At 44.2% G+C, this 24884-nt stretch overlaps 1 protein-coding gene across 2 annotated transcripts; it reads left to right on the top strand.

The window, feature by feature from the left end:
- Positions 1–6166: 6166 nt before the first annotated feature.
- LOC133373680 (ficolin-2-like) lies at positions 6167–24553 on the top strand. 2 transcript variants are annotated; one of them, XM_061603685.1, is made up of 10 exons: positions 6167–6314; positions 10066–10179; positions 10576–10629; positions 15113–15148; positions 15980–16015; positions 18416–18451; positions 19191–19318; positions 20746–20875; positions 22658–22792; positions 23856–24553. In XM_061603685.1, exons 1-10 carry the CDS (start codon positions 6227–6229, stop codon positions 24104–24106), a joined length of 1008 nt encoding a protein of 335 aa, XP_061459669.1. In that variant the 5' UTR covers positions 6167–6226; the 3' UTR covers positions 24107–24553. The 2 variants fall into 2 exon arrangements, with proteins under 2 accessions (XP_061459669.1, XP_061459670.1); XM_061603686.1 differs by lacking the exon at positions 15113–15148 and having other exon boundaries at positions 6168–6314.
- The last annotated feature ends 331 nt before the right edge of the window (positions 24554–24884 follow it).

Genomic DNA, 24884 nt, shown 5'->3' on the forward strand with positions numbered 1-24884 from the left:
ATATTCCAAGGGAGAGATATGGGCAGGATGGGTCTGGTTTGTGGCTGGTTTTGTGCCATGGCCTTTGGTAAGAGTGCCTGAAGGTGAGGCAGGCGTGTGTGTGTGACATGCCTCCAGATAATATTTGAGATAGCTGTTCTCTTTTGCTGTTCTGGCTGCCAGGAATCAGCTATGAGGAAGAGGTTGAGTGTACAAAGCAAAAAAGGACCTCCCATTCTAAACTCTTATCAAGCATTCCCCATCAGTTGATGCAACAGACTGCCTCTTTCCTTGCCTCACCTCTTGCTGCCTTCTGGTCACTACGTCCCCCACATCTCAGCTGCACTGCTGCCCAATGCTACACTCCCCCCTGGCCCTCTGGGGCCTCCCCATCTTCCAGATGAGCCTTCCACTTTCCTGCTTCCTCATAGCAACAGCCAAGGCCATCAACATCCCACAGGGCATTTTTAAAGGAATTATTACTGGGTGTCCTTTTTTTTTCATGCAAATGGTTTGCATGGGGACGCCTCTCTATCATGTACAAGGGAGAGTGGGTCAAAGTTAAAAACAAACAAAAAAACCGGGAGTGAATACAGCCTTGCAAATGCATGTACACAAGTTACTAGCCTAGCAAAAAGCAAATTGGACTTAAAGACTGCTACTTATGATCCACGCCTTGCTGTAGCAGAATTCTTACCCCCCCCCCCCAAAATGAAGATCTGGAGAACCAGACATCACAGTGTAGAGGGAGAGAGATTTTGTTAAATTAAACCTTAAGGATTATTGTGTAATGTGCCCCCCTTGTTCTACTGTTTCGGTTCCATTTCACGAAAATTTCATACCTCTAGTCAGTATTTCAGTGACTTCTATGATGAAATTGTGTTCTTAGTTCTTTAATTACATTTTCTGTGTCCCTTTCTGTCCACTGGGGGTGTCCAAAAGCTAGGACTGGGAATCCATTTGGATACACAACTATTGCTTAAAAATGCCTTGATGTTCCATCACTGACCTTTCCTTTTGCCATTTGGAATATTGGTGGATACATTCTGTGACATTACAGTAGCTGAACCAATGACTAGCTGGGTCTGGGAAAAGAGTAGGGAAGCTAAAGAATTTTGTTTGAACCATAAATATGTCTGAATGTTTGTTTTTCCACTCAACCAGATTCCACATTAGGTCAAATTTATTTTTTCTGCTCTTGTGCTGCTTTTGTCAACAATGAGGAGGGTTTTTTTGCAGCAAGCCAATCAGTTTTGCATTTTTCACATCCGTTTTGTAATCTCTGTTTTTCATTCCCATTTATTTAATGTATTTAGTGGTTAAGGTGGTGGACTATGACCTGGGAGACCAGGGTTCGAATCCCCACACAGCCACGAAGTTCGCTGGGTGACCTCGGTCCAGTCACTGCCTTTCAGTCTCAGAGGGAGGCAATGGTAAACCACCTCTGAATACCGCTTACCATGAAAACACTCTTTGTAGGGTTGCCATAAGTCAGGATCAACTTGAAGGCAGTCCATTTCCATTTTCATCGCAATCATTGGTGCTCTTTTAAAAACTACCACATGGTGGTACTGTTTTTAACCATGGAATGTGATGCTTGCATGCCATGGCTCTCTCATCCTTCCAATATTTTTTTTCATTGTCCCATAGGAACTAAGTGTTGTTCAGCCAGCCTCCAGCTGGAGCAATTGTCTGCTGCTGAAACCTGAATGTCCAGCAGAACCATTATTTTCCCCTGCATATTTTAATTATTTTATCTTGTCCCTTTGTTCTCACCCTTGCTTTCTTTATTCCTAATAAACGTTCCAAAATTTGACATTTGGGTCACAGGGTTCATGTAATCCCCCCCCCGAGCTTAAGCTGCTTGATTCATGTTATGCAGGTATATAGAATCGGGATTGGCAGAGAAAAGCCGGCTGCTTGGATCTCAGAGAGTGACAGCAAGCTGGGTGCTGGCTCTGTGCCCCTTTGAGTGGAATCTTGGCAGAGAAAAGCAAGTTTGGTTTCACCACGGAGAGGGCCAAGCAAAGTGGATGCTATCTCAGGGTTCCTGTTTAAGCGTTCACCTGAGAGCCCCAGAATCTCCTCCCAGCTGGGAGTTGCAGGTACTAAAAGGGGAGGATGGTGGCATCAATTACCAGACAGTTTGGGACACAACTGGCCTACCTTACAGGGCATAAGCAGGCTCTCCTAGCCCTTCCTTTTCCATTACATGGAAACCAAATCCCTATTTTCTGCTGCTGCCAGGGGGTGGTGGGTGCAAATACTTTGCCTGCTATGCTCTGCTGCCGCCATTCCATTCACTTCATCTGAGGTGAGCACCCTGCAGATGTTCTGTGTCAGTGTATCATGTTTACGATTATGAATGCTTTAAAAGCTACAATTTCCCACTTTATTTATTTATTTATTTTATTCCATTTATACCCTGCCTTTCTTTCCATGAGAGAAACCCGAGGCGGCTTACATGTGGTTCCCAGGTGGTCTCAAATCCAGGCACTGACCAGACCTGACCCTGCTTAGCTTCAGCAGGGAGCTGGCCTTATGTGCCTTCAGACCGTAGCCTGGGACTTTTATGAATGGAATTCCATCCTAAGCCACTCCCCACAGTGAACCCTTGTCCAATGCCCACCACCCCACAATCCATAAAGAGAATAGCATTATTGGAGTATTGCAACATGTATGCAACAGGCAAATAGTGGACTGAAAGGAAGTTTGTGGCACATGTGACATGCAATGGATGATGACAAACAGCCGCTGAATTTTAGACGGGGCCAAATTAAACATGAGCTGGCACCCCTTGTGACTGTGCTATAGCATGCGGGTCGGGGACAAAGGATGCACCCATGATACAGGGATTTCACGTTGTAATGAAAACTGCATTGAAAAACACTTAGAATGATTTTTTAAAAAAATGAAACAGATGAGAGGATCGGGCCAGAAGCAGCAGAAGAAACTAAAGTGAATTAAAATGGTAAACAGAAGCAGAAAGAGGAAACCAGGAACAGATATAGGCCAGCAGAGGAAAAAAGAGTGAAAAGAACTCTCTTAAGCCGCTGCCATCACAGTTGAGGCAAAACCACCACTGCGGTGGCTGAGGGACTGAATGGGAAGGGAAGCAGCGGAAAGGATGAAGCTGAGGGAAGAATATGTTAACAAATTAAACTCCAAATTAAAGATTTGGATTCCTGCATTGAGCAGGGGGTTGGACTTGATGGCCTTATAGGCCCCTTCCAACTCTACTATTCTATGATTCCACAGACAATAAAAAGGGCTTGAGAACTAACCAAAACTGAGAAGACTTGAGTGGTAGACCCTTAGAAAAAAGGCTCCAAGAAAGAAGAAGAAGGAGAAACAGGGGTAGGATGGTGAGAGAACATCAGGAGAAAAATTAAAAGAATGCTGATGGGGGGGAAATGGCTCAAAAACACTCATGAAAGCAAATGGAAGGACTGGCCAGGGAAACGAACACTGAGGATGAAGAACCAGGTAGAACAAAGGAAGTAGAAAGCGAGGCTGATAAGAAGAATGAACAAGAAACCTTCCCTGGTCACATTTCAGCTCAGGCTCCTTAATAGGCACTGAAGTGAGGAAAGTTGCTTCAAAGGATGGAAGCCTACTGTGTTTTTCAGTTTTGTGAGTTAAAAGATGTGCGAACTGCTGTGCTGTATATTTTACTTGGAGAAGATGTTCATAGCCACAATACATCCGATTCTGTGGTACAATGAGGTGTGTTATGTTGAGATTCTACTCTCTGTCTGTCTGTCTTTGAAATTAAAGGGTATTTGGTTCATGCTTAGTTCAAGAAAGGGTGCATCATGTAGTGGTTAAAGAGTCAGACTGGGACCTGGGAGACCAGGGTTCAAATTCCCGCTTAGCCTTGAAGCTCACCTTGGACCAGTCACTGCCTCTCGGCCTAGCCTACCTTATAGGGTTGTTGTGAGGATAAAATTGAGAGGGAAAGAACCTTGTTTGTCCACCACCTTGCACTCTTGGGAGGAAAGGTGGGATATAAATGTAATAATAAATAATAAATAAAAATAAATAAATATGTGTACCAGGCAGGTTCAAGGTTCTTGCGTTGATATACAAAGCCCTGAATCGTCTGAATTCAGGACACCTTAAGAGACCACCTGAGCCTGAGATCATCCGGAGGAGTCCTGTTAGTTGTCCCCCATGTTACAGTGGTCTGAGTGCCTCCCCCAGAAGTCGGGCATTTAGTGCCTCCGGTCCCATGCTGTGGAGCTCTCTTCCAGCTGAGAGTTGGCAGGCATCCTTGCTATTGACTTTCAGGCATTTCCCGGAGACCTTGTTATGCTGAGAGGCCTATTCAGTTGTTTAAAACGCTCTTGGGTAGCCAATCTTTTTAATGATTGTTCTGCAGTGCTTTCAACCACTTTTGTATATTGTATAGTGCCCTGATGTTTTGTGAGAGGGTGGTATATAAATACTTTAATACATATATTATAAATAAGTGGGGCATCATGTTTGTTCTCAAGATGGAGTCATGGCATATTGTGACCAGGAGAGTAGCGACACATTCAGAAGTGTGGGGTCCCTTCATGATAGTCCCATCCATGCCCCCCCTTTTTTGCTGCTCAGTTGGGAATGGGATCCTTGCTAATGCCTTGTCTCACAACAACAGACTTCTGTAGGAGCCAATAAGCATGAAAGGGGAGAGTGTTAGCCACTGAAAAGAGTCTTCTCAGTGGCTAACTCGCCACCTTTTACTTTGATTGGCTCCAATCAGCAGGAAAGGACAAGGAAGCATGTTAGAAGACTCTTCTCAGTGGCTAACATGCTTCCCTTTCATGCTGTTTGGCTCTTAAGATTCTGGAGACATAGGGACCCTGCTCCCAAAAATGTAAGGGGTCTAAGACCCCCTGAGACCCTGGACAACTACACCCCTGATTGTGACATCCTTTCTTAAGGGGCACCCATGCACTGGCAACCTCCAGATTGGATTACTGCAATGTGCTCTATGTGGGGCTGCCCTGGAGGCTGCCCTGGAAGCTGTAGCTAGTGCAAAATGGGGGCAGCTCAACTGTTCACTGTGGCAGAATGTCATCATCATATTACGCCACAACTGAAAGAGTTGCACTGGCTCCCAATTAGTTACCAGGCTACGTTCAAGGCACTGGTACTGGGGTAAAAAGCCAGGGACCAGGATACCTGAAAGATGATGTCATTCCCTAGTACATATCCAGCTGATCACTGTTTTGCAGGAAAGGGCATCTTACAGATACCAACCTATCAGAAGGTCCGTTCTGCACAATATCACAATCAGGGCTTTAATGCGGCGGTATCTAGCCTTTGGAACTTCCTCCCACAGCATATCAGACAGGCACCTTCTCTGTTGTTTTTTTAGTGCCTGCTAAAGATGTTCCTCTTTCAACAAGACTTCTAAAATCTTTATCCTAGTTGGTATCTGTTTTGGATTTGAATTGATTTTCTGTATGTGCTGTTGTTGTAGAGGTAACTGTTTTATTATATGCTATTATATTTTAAATCGCTTTGGGGTGTCTCATGGGAAGTGATTCATAAATGAAAGAAATGCTATTATTTATTATTAAATTGACATCCCACCCTTCCTCCCAAAGGGAGCCGAGGGTGGCAAGCAACAAGTGATAAAGCCCTAAAAACATCTTTAAGAAACACCTTAAAACATCTTTAAAAACAATTCCAGCATAGATGCAGACTATTACTATTATCACCACTATGATCTAAGTGAGGCTTAATTCTGAGAAGACATGCACAGGATTTCATGGTTAAGCCACCAGAAATTTGGGGAGCGCAGAGATCAAGACGTCCTTTTTTGTGAAAATTGCAAGTGAACAGCTTGCCTTTGAGGTGTTCTTTTTAAAAAAAAAAAAATGAAAAACAACTACAGGAGGCCTGGAAACTGAAGCGAGGGGTTGATGGGAAGGAGGGGCTACAACCCTGTGCCTACCTGTTTGCTCACCCCCTTCGCTGATTTTCATTTCATGAGGTGAAAGATAGAGGGGGACTTATTTCAGTCTTCTCCCCCTGGCTGTTTTCCCTAAAAAATAAAAACAGCAGGAGGAAGAATTGTGGAACTGCCCATTACATTTGGCTTGATGATCTGCAAAGGAGGTGGGGAGGTAACAGGAGGGGAAGGAAGCGGAAATTCTCAGTTGTTGCAATTTTGCTTTTTTTAAAAAAAAGAATGCCTCCCAGCTCATAAAAGGTTGAGGGCAGGGCAGGCAGCAGACGCATCGAAGGTGCAGTGATGAGGGCGGACACAAAGCGAACCTGCATCTCCCTGCTCAGTCTGATGATGACAGTAGCTTGTGGGGTCGCCCTTGATACCTACCCAGGTGAGTGGCAAGCAGGCTGCCTTGCAACCAGGTGAGCCTGTACTACTATTTGCCAAAAGTTTATTTCTATGCTGTCTTTCAGCCAAAAGAACCCCCACCCCAAGGCGGCTCACAAAGGGTAATAGGTATATACAAAATGCAAATAAAAATGCAGCTTACAAAATTAAGACAACCAACTCCTCACTTTTTAGCTTTTGATACTTGAGCAGCACCTATTTAAATAAGAGGAGCAGTGTTGACACTTTTTCCTTGCTCTGTACAACTCTGTGCAAGGAGAGGCATTGGGGAGGCCTCCTTTCTCAGGCATGCAGCCGTGAAGGTGAGCCAATTGGACCAGGACAAAGTGGGGAGAACCCACCGATGAAGGAACGCTGCTCAACCCGGCAGAGGATTAAGGTGGGGCAAGAGATGCATTGGCCCTTGAGAAAGGGAAGGGATGTGTGAGTGAGCATGGAAGGAAAGAGGAGGAGGAGGAGGAGGAGGAAGGACAAGCAGAGAGCAAACAGAAAGGAAAAGCCATAGAAAGTAACAAGAGATGAGAGGAAGATACTGACTGACGTAGGACTGAGGGTGAACTAAGGCCGTATTCACACCATACATTTATTCCACTATTATTCCATTTTAAACAGTCATTGCTTTCCCCCAAATCCTGGGAAGTGTAATTTATGAAGGGTGCTGAGGGCTGTTAGGAGACCCTTATTCTACAGTTTCCACAGCGGTTTAATAGTCAATCCCTGTTTGCAGGGAACTCTGGGAATTGTAGGTCTGTGAGGGGAAGAGGGGTCTCCCAGGATTCTTTGGGGGAAGCCTAAAGGGGTTTTATATGCAAACTGATTTATTTTCTTCCCCATCCTCTTCATTCTGCAGGCTCTTTCCCCCTCTAAAACCTCCAAATTTATAATATAGCGAGAGCCATTTTAATTAATTTATTAAATTTAAAAAACATTTTTGGAGTATTCCACCATGTTTATATAACTGATTCATTCTATTTCCCTTAATTATTGTTTTTAATCTGTTCCTATGGTAGTTCTCCTTATTTTGATGTATTTGCAGAAAGCCTGGTTGGCTATCATGCAATAAATTTAAACTGAAACATAACATTTTTTTTAAAAAAAAGCTTGAGTTAAAAGGAATATAAACTTCAGTTTGTACATGCAAAATTGAGTTTCAAGATTACCAGGTGATCATCCCAAGGGAGTGCGGGTGGGAATGGCTTTTGTTAAGAATGGATCTTGAACTTTCTCATGAGCAGAGCTCACTAGAAATGCAAGTTTCCCTATGAAGAGAGCAGCAGAATCTTTGGCTGGAGTTATCCGCACGTCACCCCCAGAGCATGCATAAATTTACCCTTAACCCAATAACACACACACTGAAAGTAAAATAAAGAGTGGTTTTATTAGGAGAAGAAACAAGGAAAAATATTGCAGTTTACAATTACAGTTAACAATGAGTAGCTTTCTAACTATTATTCATTCATTCAGCAACGCTGGATAGATAAAGCAAAGAGACTAACCCTATGGACACTTTCACATTAAGCTCACCCACACAGAAAGAAAAAGGAAAGAAAAGGCCCAGAAGTTGCATATTCCTTTCCTGGAGAGTTGCTCCAAGACTAAGGCTGAGAGACTATTGTATCTAGCCCAATGAGCCAAAGCTCCGCCCTTTGTAACCAGTGCTAGATTTGAAAGTTCTCACCCCAAATCCTTAGCTTAGAAGCTCTGCAATTGTCCCGAAGATGCTAGAGTGCGTTGATAAGAAAAGCAGCTGTTGGAGCCCTCCAGAAGAAGAACTACTGACTCCTCCCCACCCCTCATGCTTATACTGTACCTTTTTCTAACTAAACTGACCCCAATGTAAACCCAATGTAAATGTCCCCAGAAAGATGTGGACGTGACAGAGAACAATGAAAGAATTTAGGATCATCAGTCAAGGAATTTGGTTGTTTCCAGAAACCATTCCTTGAGGAATTCCCAGCTAATAGGTGTGATCTCCCTGCTGTAGATTCCTGATGATTCCTAAAGGTTATCAAAATCCTTATGTAAAACAGTTTCTTTGTTTGAAAGGAGCGCCTGATTCTTACTGGGCAACATTCCCCAAATTTCCATAGGAGACAGGAAGTCTGTACCCTCAGGCTTTCACAATATGTTCTCAGGGGTCACAGAGAGGCTGTTTCCCAGGAATCTTTGCTGTTGCAGGTTTCCCAAACTCTGGTTCACTGAGGTGAATCAAAGATTAAAAATTCACAATATTTGATTCCTTACACTTTATCTGCCCCAAGAGAGTGACAGAGGTTGCCTGCTCCATTGCCGCGGCCCTTTTCTCCTGCCCTCAGCTGCAAGTTGGATTCTGACCCACAACAGGCAAAAGCAGAGGGTGGGTGAAGGGTGAGGATGGACCACCAGTGATGGATCCTCTCTGGCGTCGCTGTGGCATTTCTACAATATGCAATCTCTGGGGTAAAATCTGGCAACCTGACCGAGCTAGGAGAAATCCCTGGAGTACCCTCCCTCCAACATGCATTCCAGTTCTGTGTCTGACAGATTAATCAAAATGTTTAATTGCCACTGTCTCTATTATGATAAGATTGCAGGAGAAAACAGACTCAAGCAGCTGGGCGTGTCTCTGCTCATGGAATTCCTGCTTCAGTCTGTTTTCAAAAAGAGCAGATTTTGGGAGCACAAGTTAGAAATAGAACAGAGCTGTTCCTCGCCTCCCTACAGCTGAAGACTTCAAAATTGTGCGGCCTCCCTTAATATGACAAACGTCTACGCTCTTTCTTTCTTTTAATAGCCCCTTTGTAGGATTAAATCAAGGAGGTTTTCATCTGACCTTTTTAATGATGTCATAAGAGCAGGAAACTCAAGAAAGCTGAATTCTGCTGCATTCCAGAAGCACCTATGAGTGTGTGTGTGCGTTGGGGGGGGCATGTTTAGAAATGGCACGCAATTGCTTCATATCAGGTACGATAGTTTGAGGAGATGCAATTTCCTAAGACTTAGCAGAATATCCACTATGTTGGGCTGTTTGCCTTTTTCATAGAATCATAGAATAGTAGATTTGGAAGGGGCCTATAAGGCCGTCAAGTCCAACCCCCTGCTCAATCCAAATCAAAGCATTCCCGACAGATGGCTGTCCAGCTGCCTCCTGAAGGCCTCCAGTGTCGGAGAGCCCACTACCTCTCTAGGTAATTGGTTCCATTGTCGTACCGCTCTAGCAGGAGATTTTTCCTGAAGTTCAGCCGAGATCTGGATTCCTATAACTTGAGCCCATTATTCCGTGTCCTGCACTCTGGGACGATGGAGAAGAGATCCCGGCCCTCCTGTGTGTGACAACCTTTCATGTACTTGAAGAGTGCTATCATATCTCCCCTAAGTCTTCTCTTCTCCAGGCTAAACATGCCCAGTTCTTTCAGTCTCTGCTTATAGGGCTTGGTTTCCAGTCCCCTTATCATCCTTGTTGCCCTCCTCTGAACCCGTTCCAGTTTGTCTGCATCCTTCTTGAAGTGCAGAGAGCAGAACTGGATGCAGTATTCAAGATGAGGCCTAACCAGTGCTGAATAGAAGGGAACTAGTACTTCACGCGATTTGGAAACTATACTTCTGTTAATGCAGGCTAAAATAGCATTTGCCTTTTTTGCAGCCACATGACACTGTTGGCTCATATTCAGCTTGTGATCAACGACAATTCCAAGATTCTTCTCACATGTTGTATTACTGAGCCATTTCTTCCAAATGTCTCTGTTCCCCTACAGAAGTGCAGGTCGTGGGCCTGGGAGGGGACGAGAAGTTGGCCATACTCCGGGGATGCCCCGGTGCTCCTGGTGCAACAGGGCCCCAAGGGGATCCAGGTGTCCCTGGTGCAAAAGGTACGTCCTTCTAGAGATGCCTCTTTGGGAGATGAGAGTTCCTGGGGCTCAGAGCGGCCCCATACACATGCATCCGTGCCTGGCTCTTTTGAAAGTCAAGGAGAAGGCACAGGCAGGACAAGAAGTGACTTTTATTGCTCCAGGCGGTGATCCTGATGAACTGAATCCCTGCCCGCCATCCCTCAGGTCACACCAGTTCAAGGCTTTCTCCACATGCCCCACTCTGGTACAGAAATCTGGCCTTCCCCAGCTCGAATGAAGGGGGAGGTGATTGCATGGCTGTGGGAGTTTTCTGCTGCTCTCGTGGGGCTCCTGTCCAGCCACTGATCAGGCCCCCATCCTCTTAGCTTCACCGGTGCCCTCTGTGATAATGTTAAACGCTTTCTTTTTGAACAGGTGAAAGGGGCCTGCAGGGACTCCCTGGGAAAATTGGACCCCCGGGATTGAAAGGTAATGGGTCAAAAATTGTTGAAGGGACAGCAGTGAGGGAGAAAAGGGGAACTCGATTAAGAGAGTAGGCAGCTTGAGGTTTTCTCTCCCCTTGCCTCTCCAGTAATGTATTTTTTGGGGGGGAGGCGCTCCAGTTCCTATGTAGCATTCACAAGGGGCCCAAATGCTGGACTTGTGTTGTAAGTTGCAGAGGTTATAATTGCAAAAATGGATGCCATTCTACACACTGGTGAGAATTATTCCAAGCACCCCCCTCTCTCGCCCCAGATGCTGTTTTGCAAGTTCCACCTCCTTTCCACTCTAAAAACATGAGCAACATTTCCTTAGAAGCTGCAGGTCGGGCTCTTTATTAGGGTTGCCAGGTCAGAAGCAACCCAAACCCTGAGATTTGAGGGGCGGGCCCTAGTGATGTCATGGGGCAGGCCCTAGCGATGTCACGCGGCGGGCCCTAGTGATGTAATTAAGCATGATACATTAAGCATCAATCACAGTTGCTTGGAGCATACAATTAAAAAAAATCTGATTGGAAATTAAGATAGAAATCTTAGCTAAAAGATGGAGCCTGGGTAGTGAACATTTAATCTAGTTTACTTGCTTTCAGCAAGAAGGGTTAATTGCCTTCAGGCTAGGCCACTCATCAGAAGGTCACTGTAGGGACAAAGGAGCCTAGTGTTGTGGAGATGTTAGACGGGAGCTTTGGAGAGTAAAGATGGAGGCTCCTGAAGGCTGCAATTCTAAACACACTTACTAAGGGATTAAGCCCCATACTGACTTCTAGTAGATATAGTTTGGATTGTGCTGTTGGTAAACCTTGACTAGGGTTCCTCTGCAAAGACATCCATATCCAAGCAGGGTTGGCAACCCCCTGCCTGGAATGCCCTGCCCTTATCTTTTAATGTGGCTGCTCTAAACTTCTTTACAGATTTGACCCTTCACTTCAGAAAGAGGTCTGAGAAATGAGTGAGAGTAAGAAGAATCTTTTAAAATTGTTCTTTTCAATTCACTCTTGAATGCACATCATACCTAGGGCAAATCCACACCATTCATTTAAAGCACATTCAACACCCATTTGGAGCACATGAATCCTACCACAGAATCATGGGAACTGCAGTTTGTTAAGAGTGGTGAGAACTATAACTGTGAGGGGGAAACGACACTTCCCAGGATTCTTTAGGGGACGTCGTGCCCTTTAAATGCGAGTTGGATGTGCTTTAAACAAATTGTGTGAATCCACTTAATAAATTTTGCCTGCATGTAAATTGTTTTAATTAATTTTTCAAAATGGAAATGAGCTATAAACTGTAGTGGGTGACCATGGGCTACTCACCATCTCTCAGCCTATCTACCCCTCAGGATGAAAATAATGGAGAACCATGAGCACCCCAAGGCATACTTAAAATGTAAAGGAAGAATTGTACAACCATAGTGTGAAATTGGATACTTATTGGGACACAGTATGACAAAATATTTATATAAGCATGACTATCAAATATGTTTATTATTTATACAACCTGTAAAGATATTTATAGTGCAATCCTATGTTTGTTTACTCAGAAGCAAGTCCCAATGTATTCAATTGGGCTTACTTAACCAGGGAAAACTGTTACCTGAAGTGATAAGGAACTTGTTCTTTTAACAAAGTTGAGACCTTATCCCAGTCTGTGTCTGTGTTAGAATTGCTTTTTAATATGTTTTTAAACCTTTTCTTTTTTTTAAAAAAATGTTTTTAAAGCTTTTAAAATGTTTTTAAAGATGTTTTAATACATTTTAAAGTCTGTTTTTATGATTTTTAAAGTGTTTTTAGTGCTTTTGTTTGCTGCCCTGAGCTCCTACTGGGAGGAAAGGCGGGATATAAATCAAATAATAAATAAATAAACATAAATAAATAAACTTCATTCACTCAACCCAAAATTCAGAATCATGCCACCGCAAGCTGTTTTGCAACTGTTTATACTTGTTTTATGGTTATTGGTTTTTAAAGTGATTTATTTCTTATTGTGAGCTGCCTTGGTTTCCAATCACCAACCCTACCTCACAGGGTTGTTGGAAAGGACACACACACACACACACACACACACACACACACACACACACACACACACACACAGAGGTGTAAAAATACACCCCATATAATCCTAACCATGTCTACTCAAAAGTAAGTCCTAACGGAGTATTGGATTAAATAGTTTCATATTTCATAGCCCAGGGTCTGACTCTTGCACAGAAGAGAAAAAAAAACTTTAAGCCATATTACTTACGCAAACTGCAAAATCTCAAAGCCCCCATTTTCTGATGTTGAAATTAAGTTTAGGCAAGCCTGGATCAAGAAGTCACAACCTGGCTTCATTTATTGGCTACAATCCTGAAAGGGCGGGGTTAGAGCCAGAGCTTCAACAAGTTACTTTTTTAAACTACAATTCCCATCAGCTCCAGCCAGGATGGCCACTGGATTGGGCTGATGGGAGCTGTAGTTAGAGCTAGGAGCTGTTCTAAACATCTGTAAAACAGATTTAACAGTCGTGCGGGGGTCGTTTGACCTTTTGGTGTATATCTTGGGAACCAGACCACCTAGAAACTTAATTTTTTTTTTATATTGAAGCTGAGAGTCCAGAGATTAAAGGGCACTAGTCAGAGAGCTGGAGGGCCCCCCAAAAAACTGGAGACTCTGGCAAAAAACCGGAGACCTGGTAACCCTACTCTTTACCCATCTTTGGGGAGGGGTCATAGTTCAGTGGCAGAACATCTGCCTTGCATGCAGAAGGTCCCAAATTCAGTTCCCAGCAGCATCTCCAGATAGCGCTGGGAGAGACTCCTGCCTGACACCCTGGAGAACTGCTACTGCCTGTCAGTGTAGACAGTACTGGGCTAGATGGACCAGTGGTCTGACTCAGCATAAGCAGCTTCCGGTGTTCCTGTGTCTACTCTGACTGGCAGCAGCTCTCCTCAGGCAGTAAGAGAGAGAAAGAGAAAGTTCTCTCCCATCACTTCCTATCTAATCTTAAAAAAAAAAAAGAGGGGGGAGGCCAGTGTTTGCACCTGGCTCTTCTGCATGCAAAGCTGCTGCTGTGTTGGGGAACCCCTGAGCTAGAAGGTCTCCCCAAGGCTGACTTGAGCAAATCAGCGGCTTCTTGTCCTCGGAGGCCTCTCCTCCTGAGGAAGCAAGAAGAGGGCAAAAGCACCAAGGTCAGCGGAACAGAAAGAAGATGAGCTTGCGAGGGCCAAAGTGCATGAGACGCTGGAAATCTTTGTGATCAGATCTTTTGACATTTGTTTTCTTTTAAAAGCAGCGGTGCATGGGGCTCTGGGCGGAGAGGGATTGGATTGGGGGAGCAGCGCTGGGAGGGGAGGAGGTTGACCCCTCTACCTCTGCACTATTTCCCCTAAGTAAATTACACACACCTTGCAATGTTATTTGAAATGTTGGGGAAAGTATGTAGGTTACATACCAGTCTTAGGGCTCATCCACACAGTGAGTTAGTGTGTGTCTGGTGCTATTTGCATCCCCTTGTAATGTTGTTAGCGTTTTATGCCGAAGTGATATGCCCACTTTCCAGGGTACTTGTATGCCCACAATCGAAGAGAATAAAGACGGACAACAGCGAGTCATGTAAACGATGGATCTTTACTGATCCCTTATGCAAAATAAATCAATGATACAGTTCTAGTCCTCTTACTAACACCCCCCACACCTTGCGGTTTCTTTCCCAAGGCTTTATACACATGGTATGCTCTGTGCCAGCTGCAGCCTCTCCTTCGAGCTGTCCTTGAGCTGCTGCACATGTTAACCCTTTACAGTCTTTCTGGAAACTTTCTGAACACTACTTTTTACAGAAGCCTACATGTAATTCACATGGTTCACATGACATTGAAGGCAAGGAGAAGCTATCAAGCAGTTTCCCCCTTTAAATCTTTATTAACCTAATCCACTGATAATGCAAAAAGGAAAGGAAAAACCATCTCAGCTGCACTGCGCTCCTCCATGTAGGTACTTTGCTTTGATTTTTTTTAGTGGGCGGGTTCTCTTATGCCCCATCACCTGCTCCCTCTCTCTCTGCAGCAGCCTCTGTCTACTTTGCCTTTTACTCACTCCCCACTCTAGTCAGTTTCATATAGTTTTGTGTCAATTGCACCCCAAGGCCAAAGCTACAATTGACAAGAAACAATTAAACTGACAAAAAATCCCTTCCCCCTTCCCCCTTCCCCATTAGCAATATGGATACTCCAGAGGGAGTAAACATGTAAAATTGGGGGCTGGACCACAAGGAAACAGTGACACTAACCCTTTCCAGAGGAGTGCCTACTTGTGTGAATGGAAAACAGCAGATTGGAAGCTACCATAGAGCGAGAAGTGTGGACCTTGAAAAGCTATTGTGATGGTAAAAGCAGCTTCTCTAGTACAAAGTTAGGCTCCCATGTGGACAAGCCCTTGGAGACAATGGCTGAATGATCTCTCTTTTTCCTCGTCCTTCTCCTCTTTCACCAGGAGACAAGGGTGACCCAGGTGCTCGTGGGGAGAAAGGTAAGAAATGATGCTGCTCCCCTTGGGCAACAATGGGATTCCTTTGGGGTTGCTCCTAGCACCAGCCCTTTTTATGTCACGCTTGACTGCTGACAGGAGAGGAGCGCTATCTATTGGTGGCAGATCAGTTTCCTCTCAGTGGTGACATTAGAACATACAAACAGACCTGTGGGATCAGACCAAAGACCCACCTAGTCCATCATCTTGTTCTCGCAGTGGCCAACCAGATGCCCCAACGGGAAGCCTCCAAGACCTTGAGCAATATCACCTCCAATATTGGATGTAGTACAACTGAGAGCCTCATCTTTCATGAATTCATCTAACTCCCTTTTAAATTAAAGCAAATCAAGTTGGAGGTCATCACTACATTTTGTAGTACTAGCAAATCCCATAGTTAACTATGCACTGTGCGAAGAAGCCCTTCCCTTTGTCTGTCCTGAATCTACCAGCATTCAGTTTCATCAGATGGTCCCAGTCGGTTCTTACATTAGAGGAGAGGAAGAACTCCTCTCTCTCTGCTTCCCCCCCCCGGTACATCATACATATTTTTATTTAGGACCTTTCCTCTAAACTAAAAAGCTCCAAATGGTTGTAACTTTCCTCTTAGGTGAGTTGCTCCATCCCCTTGATCATTCTGGTTGCCCTTTTTTGAACCTTCCCAGCTCTACAATATCCTCTTTGAGGTGTGGCGAACAAAATGGTGCACAGCATTGCGAGGGTGCTGACATCGTAGATTTCTAAAATGACATTATGATATCGGAATTCCCCTTTCAGTCCCCTTCCTAATGATCCACATGTGGCATAAGCATCTGCTTCTGCTCTTACTCCTAGGTGATAAAGGTGACGCAGGAGCCCCAGGGAAGATTGGTAAGTATAGAAACAAACTCCCCCTGCTCTCCTCTTGTACTGGTGAGGATTTGTATTATATTGTTAAGCTTGCACTTAAGTTCCAGAGCATCGATCTTACCCGGGTTAGCTCCATGTTCTGTCACCCCCTTGTATTTGCTGGGGGGGGGGGGAATGCTCTTTCATGATGAGGTCAGATAAGCAATGAAGATTGACACCAGCTCTGCTAATTAATTTGGTTTATTTAGCTAAGAGCACAACACTACAGATAGGCGGGATTCTACAGAACTGATAACACTTCACCTCCCTCAGCTGCTGCAGGGGCCTCCCCTCTCTTGATCTTAACAATAGCTGTGGTTGAGTCATGCACTCCTCCTGCCCAGATCTTAATGCTGATAGGTAGAATAGCGTTGGAGTCTCTCTTGACCAGTCCTCCCCTGCTCTGCTGTTATAGCAAGACTAGTATCAAGATGAGTCACCTGTCTAACACCTCCCAGGGGCTGACTCCCTCTGCATGTGCCATCCTCGGATCCTGCGGGAGTGCTGGGCATGCAGTCACTGAGCAGAGATAAGGCTTGTTTTCTCATAGATCAAAGACTTGCTGGTATGCATGACCTGGAGTGTCCAGCCCCCCCAAGACTCTCCTAACTAGACTTTTCTTCATCATGTTACATCATCCACTCTTACACAGAACTGCTTCTACTTGAGCAGTTTTGGACCTTTATTTAGGCTCAGATGGGGCATTAAAGGAACAGTTGCTGGATTTCATATATCTTCCTGAGAACATAATTTCTTTGACAATACACTCCATGGCTTCACCATCAATATTTTTCCTCTCACCCATTACTCTGTTTACCTTCTAGTCTGATGAAGAGCTTGCACACTGTTTTGGATGACCTAAGAAATGTATTCCCCTAATGTGGATTTTGTAATATTTGTGTTAACTAAAAAAGTTACCGTTGAACATAGGTGCACATAGCTTAAAAACCCGAATGGACAGAGAAAGTTCACTATTCCCACCTCTGATCCCTAAGAAGACAACCAGCCCTCTAAGATGTACTGAGAACCTCAAAGGTCACCTATCTGTATCTTTTCCAGTCTGCCTCAAACTGCTGTCTTCTCTCCACACAGATACCTGGAATACATAATCTTTTGCTGAAAGTGGAAGGATCTCCCCCATCCTCTGATTAGTTTCTCCTGTTAAAAATATTCCCCAAATGACCCTGTGTCCAGAAGCAATTGTTCAATTATTTAGTTCCCATGGTAATGAATTGTCTATATTTAACTTAACAACGAACATGCATTGCCAGAGCTGCTCAGCAGGTTTAACTTATTTTGTCTAACCCCCAAAGTTTTACACCTATAATCAAATCATACTTTATTACAGTCAAAGACCAGCATCTTTACACCAGTAGCCTACCTTTCTTCCACACCATGGTGAAATTCAGGATGACAAATTGTCCCAGGCTATGGTTTGAGGGCACCTGAGGCCACCACCTTGCTGAAGCTGAGCAGGTCTGGGTCTGGTCAGTGCCTGGATGGGAGACCACCTGGGAACCACATGTATGCCACCTTGGGTTCCATGGTGAAAAAGGCAGGGTATAAATGTAACATAAAAATAAAATAAGAAATGTTTGTTATCATGCACAGTGGGATGGGCTGCCCTCTAATCCTCTCCACTGAGGTTCCTCAGAATGCCAGGCCACTCTTGCTTTGGAGTAGGCTTGGTTGGCCCTTTTTTCTCAGAACTTAGAAGCTCAGTTTATCACAGGATGCTCCTATGAGCTTCTCCTACCTTCCTGTGATCAGGTTCTTCCTCTTTCCTTCTCCTAGATTCGGCCCTGTACAGAATCAACACAGGCAGTATCCTGCTTCTTTCCTCACCTTGGTAATTTTTCATTTGGCTGCCTAGGGAGGTAGCCACCCTCCTACATAGCCTGGCAGCGTTTGGGTTGTCTGCAGTGCTCAGGCAGAGGAAGCCACCCTCTTCCTTAACAGTGTTCCTGTTAGGAGCACCAAAAGTCATAGATCTTTTCCTGCAGCCATCTCTTCAGCTGCTCTCTCCCCCCTCTCACTTTCCTTCCCCCCTGGAGCCCATTCCATTCAGTGTTTCTGACTTTCTGTTTATCTCTGTATGCTGAGAGAGGAGGCATGCCCTCTCGCCTAATCTTGGCTGTTGGGGAGACAGAGCTTGGAAAAGTTACTTTTTTGAACTACAACTCCCATCAGCCCCAGCCAGCATGGCCACTGGATTGGGCTGATGGGAGTTGTAGTTCAAAAAGTAACTTTTCCAAGCTCTGCTTCCTGCTAATACTGACATTAGAATGAGCTGATTAAGAGTGCCTCCTCACTAATTTGGTGAATTTATTTTTCACCTGCTGTGACTCTTGCCCCTGCCTTTCTGTTGTGTCACTTCTGCAGGACCCAACGAGCTGAATGACATCCACTGCAAGCAGGGTGAGTGTTTTCCTAGAACCTCTTTGTAGCCAGAATCTCACATCCTCCACATGTCTGCGTCTGTGTTGGAATAGCTTTTAAAGATTTTTTTTTAAATTTGTTTTTAAAAAATATGATTTTAAAGATGTTTTTAATATGCTTTTAAAGATGTTTTGTTTTAATATATCTTAAAGTCTGTTTTTTAAGATATTTTAGAGTGTTTAAAGTGTTTTTCCTGCCCTGGACTCCTACTGGGAGGAAGGGTGGGATATACATTTAATTAATGATGATGGTAAGGCAGGATATGTGAAGACATATATAGTTCAGTAATATGCCTCCAAGGCTTTACTTCCTTCCCCTTACCTCTCTGCACCCTGGACAGCCAGTTGCCAGCCCCTTTTCCTCACTGACTCAGTCTATCAAGAAGCAGGAGGGGTGAGATTTCTTGGGAGTTTACTTGGACTGGTGGCCCCAATCCTGTCCACCAAATCAGGGATGCCTGGATGCCTGCAAAGCAACCCAACTCCTTGTGACTTGCAGCTCTTGAGGTCTTCTGTATCTTTCAAAGTTGTGCAGGGGGAAGGGAGAATTCCACCTTGTGGTTTTTCCCATTACAGTGTTGCAAGAACACCTGCACTTGGCTGACTTTCTCCTCTCCTAAAGATACAGGATCAGTCTCAGGCCCTGAACCTGGCAACCCTAAGCCCAGTGGAATGGAAGCATCTCTGCTTTGAGACTGATGCCTTTAATTTCTGCTTAGGTGCCAGAAATTGCAAAGAGCTGTTGGCCAAGGGAGTGCTCCTGAGCGGCTGGTACACCATCTACCCCCGGGACTGCGTGCCCCTGACGGTGCTGTGTGACATGGATACTGATGGAGGGGGATGGATTGTAAGTCCAGTTTAGGGAGGGAGGGGAATGAGACTGCTAGCAGAGAAGGCTTTGAACAGTGTCGTTCGTGGTATTGTTTGAAAGAGGTTCAGTGGGATTTACTTCCTAGGTAGGGTCCTGCTTTACTTCACTTTACAGCGATGCGCTAATACAGCGGTCTCAATTTGACACAATTAGACTAAAGCCCCACTCATACGGCGCTTGTTCCACTTTTACGGCGGTTTTCAGACGTCGCGCACCATTCTATTCAATGAGTTCCTCTTTACAGCGGTTTTCACTTTACAGCGGGGGTCTGGAATGTAACCTGCTGTATGAGTGGGGCCCTACTGTAAGTGTGTTTAGGTTTACAGCCTCATTGCTAGTGAATCTTTTGCTGAAGCTGAAATAAAACAAGAAATTAGTGTTTTGATGTTGTTAATCTTGACCAGCAAGTTGGAGAACCTTCCCTTTAACGAAAAGTAGTCAGGGTTTCTAGTTTAGAAAAGACTAGCTGGAGGAAGGATGGGTGTGAATTCAGTTCACATTTCAAGCGAAATCTATCAAATTCACACTTTCCAAAACAATTTATTCAAAATTCGCACTTATTAGAATTTTGCAATGCAGTTTGCCAACCAAACAATGTTTCCAAACATTAAGGGAAAGTTTGCATAAAAATGAATATGTGAGCAAAAATAACATGCAAAATGCATTATATTATGAGAACATGCTTGCAAAAATGTATACATTAGTAAAAACTGCCTACTGTTTATTAGAAGAAATTTGCACAAAAATGCTAGAGAATTTTTATGATGATTTTATAAAAAGAAATCACAGATTGCTGCAGAACTGTGGAGAACTGAATTTAAGATTGGAAAAATGAGACTTTCAGAGAACCGAAATGGACAGCTCTTTCCATCCCTAGCCAGAGGGGACCTGATAAAAATTTCATATACAGTGATGCCTGGAGTGCAGAAAGTGTTTCTTCCCTTCTCTCATAATGCAGGAACTCAGTTGGGCGATCCATTGAAAGGGGTCATCCTGAATGTTTTGCCAGACAAAGGGAAGGAGGTCTCACCACAGTGCATTTATGGAATTTACTGCCACAAGGTGTGGTGTGGCCCCTGGCTTAGGTCTTTTTAAAAGGGGATTAGAGATGTTCAGGTATGGAGGATAAGCCCAGCAGTGGCTCATGGAAACTCCTCAGAGCTATGACTGTCCACCAGTCTCTCCCAGTAAATAGCAATGACTGCTCTGCTGGACAGCCAGGTGCGCAGTGCAGCCCTCCTCCTCCCTGAACTCTCCTGACGGTTACGTCTGGCCATGACAAGCGGGACCTGCAACAAAATGTGTGGGAGGAGGCAGGCCTTCAGATCTAGGGAGCCAACATTTTCATCTCATGCCCTCATTCTAGGAGAAGAACTAAAAGTAGCTCTGTCACTTCCTTGCAGGTCTTCCAAAGGCGAGTGGACGGCTCTGTGGATTTTTACCGGGACTGGGACTCTTACAAGAGAGGGTTTGGAAGCCAGCTCACGGAATTCTGGCTGGGAAATGACAACATCAACCTGCTGACCTCCTTGGGTAAATGGCGCACCTTCACTCCTTTCCTCTAACTGTGCTGGCCACAATTTTCTCTTTCACCACCATCTCCTGGGTCCTCTATTTTGAAAGGTGGGGGAGCCAATGTAGAGTGTTGGGCAAGGACTGGGGAGACCCAGGTTCAAATCTGCATAGCCAAGAAGCTCTCTGGGTGAGTTGGGCCTGTCATCTCTCCCAGCCTGCCCTACTTCACTGGGTTGTTGTGAGGATAAAAAGGGGGAAGGAACAGCATACGGTGCCCTGGGATTCTTGGATGAAGCATGGCATAAAGATGTAATGAAATGTGAGAGTACAAAAATATGTATCCATGGACAGGACCACCACATGTGCATGTATGATCTTATTTCACCACACCTCTCTAAAAGATTAGAAGTGGCCTGATGAGTATGAGATAGTTTTAAGGGGTCATGCCCCATCTATGAATAAAGCATAGATTTAAGCTCCTAGTCTGGGCTGAGATAATTTTTCTGGACAGAAGCCTTCTCTGAGATCCAAAAAGCAGAACATAGTTATGGGCCCACAGTTGGCATTACTCAATGTATACACAACACAAAACAAAAGCATTCAAAATAAAGATTTAATCTGTCATTGTCTGTCAACTGCCAGAATGGTTATTGGAAGGGCATTTATTTATTTATTAAATTTATTAGGCGACCATCTGGCTGGTTAGCCAGTCCCTCTGGGTGACGTACAGAAGGAAAGCATACAAATACATAAAACAGTAAAATCTCAACTAACAATAATAAAACCACACAAAGTCCAAATGTAAGTTTTTACCTGACAGACAGATAAAAAAGAGTAGACTAATTTAACTCATAATAGTTTTCATCTTTATTTTCCTACTTACTGGGATCTTCCATATAATCAATGGATGGCTCTATGTCTTCCTGTGAGCACTGCTTAACGTACCAATAAACATAATAAAATAAAATAAAACAGGAGGGGGGTCTTCTTTTCCTCATCAACCCTTCAAAGTGTCGCTATGTTTTTCATGCTTTAAAAATGTGATATTTTGTACCATCTTCATATGTGAGGATGTATAAGCTCAAGTAAGGTTTGTAGGCACTTGGTTATGTCCCATTCAAAAGTGGGACCATGTGCAAAAACGTATTGCCAAATATGAATGGGTTGCCATGTGCTTTCCATGTGCTTTTAAATTTAAGCCTGTTTTTAAAACTCCCGAGTTAAGGCTATAACAAAGGAAGAGCATCTCTAACCCAGAAACATTTTATCACAATGCTCCAAAAATGCAAAGCTTGAGAGTGTGAGCTTTTGTTCTTGTGACATGTTGGAGATTTGTTACATTTGTTAATTTGTATTTGTGTTTATTTTTTGTGAGCCTTCTTGAGGGCCTTTTTGGCCAAAAGGCAGCATAGAAACATAACATAACACTGTTTCAGAATGAGATCTTTCATTCTGACTTTTGTGATGTATGTAATATATAGAGAGACTAAAATGCTACTAGATCGTGTAATGTCAGCCTACAATACAAGGGCTATTAAGAGTTTGTTTGTGACTTCAGGTATTGGAAGCTACTCACCTATTTCTTTTCCATGTAGATATTTTTGTAAATTTGTATGAATAAATTACATTAATTTTAATAAATTAAAAAATAAAAAGAGAGTAGGGACCAAGCTCATGCACAAGTAGGCTCAGAGCCAGGAACAGTCTGCTTGTACCCTCCTCATCACCGGCCTGGTCGCTGCTGAACTCTGGGGGTCATGACTTACTCTATGAGTACGTCCTTCCTTCTGTTTTGCATAGGAGCGAATGAACTGCGCATCGACCTCACCGATTTCGACAACATCCATGTATTTGCCAAATATGCGTCCTTCACAGTTTCGGGGGAAACGGATCAGTACCGGCTGGCACTTGGGAGTTTCAGTGAAGGCACTGCAGGTACCCCTTTGGAAACTGTCCTGCCTCTTTCTGTGGCTGTTTGGGGGAAACCAGTCAAACAGTGGAACAAAGTGACCTGATGGGAGAAGTGTGCATGTCCTTTCTCCAAACTTGTCAAAATGTTTGGGCAGCAGCAGGTGATCGAAGGCCAAAGAGGACAAGGCAGATCCTGGGAAGCACAGAGGAAGGGGCCTTTGAAGAAGCCATTCTACTCCCCCTCCCTTTGTCACGCTTCGCCCTGTTTTTGTTACTGATAGGGTAAACTTCTCTGGTGAAGCTCAGAAAACGAAAATATTTCCCTCAAAACTCCAAAACAGGATGGTTTGTTCTGAGTCCAAATGAACCCATTTGCAAGGTCTGCAGCACAAAATCTTTATTCCAAACAGTTTTTAACATTAAGAAATATGAAGTTTTCTCCTACTAAAGACTTATCTGAAACATATCAGGGATCCTTCCAGCATGTGCAACTGTCTTTGTGTTTGGGGACCCAGTTGCATCCTTAAGAATGCCAGAGTTAGCACAATGGGGTCCAATGCCTTCCCCAGTCTCCAATCCCCTCCTTTCCTTCCCCTGCAGCTACTGATCATTAGCGTCTCTGGCCATTATATAGGTGGCACTATAGTGTCTTGGTGGCTCAAGGAGCAAGGTGCCCAGACTGTGTGGCCACCATCTCTGGTTCGACTGCTCTGGCACCTGACAATTGGTCAGGTGATGACATATATGTTTGAAATGACCTGCGCTATAACAGTGGTTAGAGGGTTGGACAAGACCTGGGAGATCAGGGTTCAAATCCTGATTCAAGCCATGAAGCTCACTGGGTGACTTTGAGCCAGTCAGTGTCTCTCAGCTTGGCCTACATCGCAGGGTTGTTGTGATGATAAAATGGGGAAAGGAACAACCATCTACACCACCTGGAACTCCTTGGAGGAAAGGAGGGATATAAACAAAATAAAGAACTAAATAAGATACAGCATGGCAGATTGGGCTGATGGGGGTTGTAGTTCAAAAAGTAAGTTTGCCAAGCTCTGATAAAGATAATTAGAGTTTGATCTCTTCCTCACAGGTGATTCACTCACTGGCCACAACAATATGCCTTTCTCCACCAAGGACAAACAGCAGGACCCCAACAACAGTAAATGTGCAGAGACATATAAAGGAGCGTGGTGGTACAACGTTTGCCATACCTCCAACCTCAATGGGAGGTACTGGCTGGGGGCCCACAGCTCCTTTGCCGACGGAGTGAACTGGCAATCTGGCAAAGGGTACAACTATTCCTACAAGCATTCAGAAATGAAATTCAGGCCAGTGGCCTAGTGGAGAAGAGCAAGAGAGGCCTACAGATGTGGCCTTCAGCTGGATGCTCCTGGACGTGTGGGCTCCTCTTCCATTGCACTCTGATATGGTCTTCATTCTAGATTGGCCTGCAAGATCTGCTTTTCCTCTCCCTGTAATAGACGTTGTTAAGTGACAGCCGCCTCCACTTGGATGAAGCCATGCTTTGGAATGAAAGAGATTATGAACAGCTTCTGTGGAAGGCGTTTTCCAAAATTGAGCCATCCTTCTGCATCACCAGTCATCACTTGATGTCTTGGCTTACATCCATGTAACGTATGCCAAACAGTAGGCAGACCTTCCCCCCCCAAGCTATATCAGTGAAACCTTATGAAGTTGTACAACAGTGTACCAAGAGAATTGTGAAATAAAGGTTTCCCCCCTAATTTCTTCACCAGTGGCTGTTTTGCAGCACACTGTATGAATTGAGAAATGTGTCCTCCTAAAAATAGTCTCAGCGACGACCTGCTGGAATTAGGGATGGAAAGTTCTGTCAATTTTGGTTCTCTCACTTCCTCATTTTTCTGATCTTAGATTCAGGTTTCCACATTTCTGCAGCAATTTGAGGGTTTTTTTTACAAAACCCTCATAAAAATTCGCTAGCATTTTAGTGAGAATTTCTCCCACTAAACAAGTTTCTGTAGGCATTTTAACTAATGTACACATTTTTGCAAGCCATTTCTCACCATATAATGCACTTTTGTATGTTATGTTCACCCATACATTCATTTTCATGCACACTCCCTATACATATATGCAT

The sequence above is a fragment of the Rhineura floridana genome, chromosome 20 (assembly GCF_030035675.1).
Source record: "Rhineura floridana isolate rRhiFlo1 chromosome 20, rRhiFlo1.hap2, whole genome shotgun sequence".
Classification (NCBI taxonomy): domain Eukaryota; kingdom Metazoa; phylum Chordata; class Lepidosauria; order Squamata; family Rhineuridae; genus Rhineura; species Rhineura floridana.